Raw genomic sequence first — 1602 nt, forward strand, 5'->3', positions numbered from 1 at the left:
GAGCGGCTTCCACAACCACAGCGACACCGCCGAGGGCGACGTGCTCGCCGCGGCCCGCGACGGCGACGAAGCGGAGCGCGCGCAGGACGCGGAGGACGAGAGCGCGTACGCCGTGCACTACCGGCCGGAGGCCGAGGAGTACACGGAGCAGGCGGAGGCCGAGCACGCCGAGGCCGCGCTCCGCCGCGCGCTGCCCGACCACCTGCACTTCCACTCGCTGGAGCACGAGGAGGCGGTGAACGCCGCCTACTCCGGCTACGTCTACACGCACCGGCTCTTCCACCGCGGCGAGGACGAGCCCTACGCCGAGCCCTACGCCGACTACGGCGGGCTGCAGGAGCACGTGTACGAGGAGATCGGGGACGCGCCCGAGCTGGACGCGCGCGACGGCCTGCGGCTGTACCAGCAGGAGCAGGACGAGGCGGCCGCCTACCGCCAGGAGGCCCTGGGCGCGCGGCTGCACCACTACGACGAGCGCTCGGACGGCGAGTCCGACAGCCCCGAGAAGGAGGCCGAGTTCGCGCCCTACCCGCGCATGGACAGCTACGAGCAGGAGGAGGACATCGACCAGATCGTGGCCGAGGTCAAGCAGAGCATGAGCTCGCAGAGCCTGGACAAGGCGGCCGAGGACATGCCCGAGGCGGAGCAGGACCTGGAGCGCGCCCCCACCCCGGGCGAGGGCCGCCCGGACAGCCCAGGGCTGCAGGCGCAAGTGGGGCAGCAGCGAGCGGCCGGCCCGGCGGGCGGCGGTGAGGGAGGACAGCGATACAGCAAGGAGAAGAGGGACGCCATCTCGCTGGCCATCAAGGACATCAAGGAGGCCATTGAAGAGGTGAAAACCAGGACCATCCGTTCGCCTTACACCCCCGACGAGCCCAAAGAGCCCATCTGGGTCATGCGCCAAGACATTAGCCCCACCAGGGACTGTGATGACCAGAGGCCGGCGGATGGAGACGTAAGTGTGGGCGCCTTCAGGTTGACGCAGCTCCACGCGTGGCGTCGCGGCGGGGGCGGCGGGGAGACGGGAGTTACGTGGCCCTGCGTGTCATGGGATAAAGAACCTGCGGGAGTGCTAAGAACCTCTCCACCATAAGCCTTAGCACAGCGACACTGGAGAAGGTTAGCGTCCAGTGCACTCCTCAGACCTGTGAGGGGTTGAGAGGTAGTTTCCGAGGCACAAGGCCTCTCACCAACTAGTTGCTCATTCAGAAGATCTGGTGTAGGGTACTAGAATTTGCATGTTTTTAAATTTTATTAGTACACTTCCACAGTACATAATGATTACATTCATCATCGTGGGAGAGTTGGTTTATGTACATAGCATATATTAATTTTTTAAACTTTATAATGGCAAAAATGAGATCAGGATTGAGAAAAGAGAGACTTTATATAGGAAAGGATTATCGCACGGAGAGAAAGGCACTGTTTCACTAGGGGAAGGACAGTGTATTGGAGACGCTGTGGCCATCAGATCGTTGTGCGGGAAGGAAGTAAGGGAATTATTAAGGTTATGGGGGACAACAGCAGAGTGGCTTCATGTAGTGGGGATCTCAAAATATGGATCCCAAAATAGGCAAAATATTGGTATATGTAAAGCGGATC

The 1602-nt window shown here is 60.9% G+C and overlaps 1 protein-coding gene across 1 annotated transcript in view; it reads left to right on the plus strand.

Moving 5' to 3' along the window:
* The window catches only part of Apba1 (amyloid beta precursor protein binding family A member 1), a 235413-nt gene that overhangs the window by 166299 nt on the left and 67512 nt on the right, over positions 1 to 1602 (plus strand). Inside the window, exon 3 of the mRNA XM_023721921.1 lies at positions 1 to 955. This exon is cut by the window's left edge and continues 75 nt beyond it. Coding sequence (XP_023577689.1) covers positions 1 to 955 — 955 coding nt within the window. The remainder of the gene's footprint in view (positions 956 to 1602) is intronic.

This window comes from Octodon degus, unplaced genomic scaffold (genome assembly GCF_000260255.1).
Source record: "Octodon degus isolate 3935 unplaced genomic scaffold, OctDeg1.0 scaffold00087, whole genome shotgun sequence".
In the NCBI taxonomy this organism is placed as follows: Eukaryota; Metazoa; Chordata; class Mammalia; order Rodentia; family Octodontidae; genus Octodon; species Octodon degus.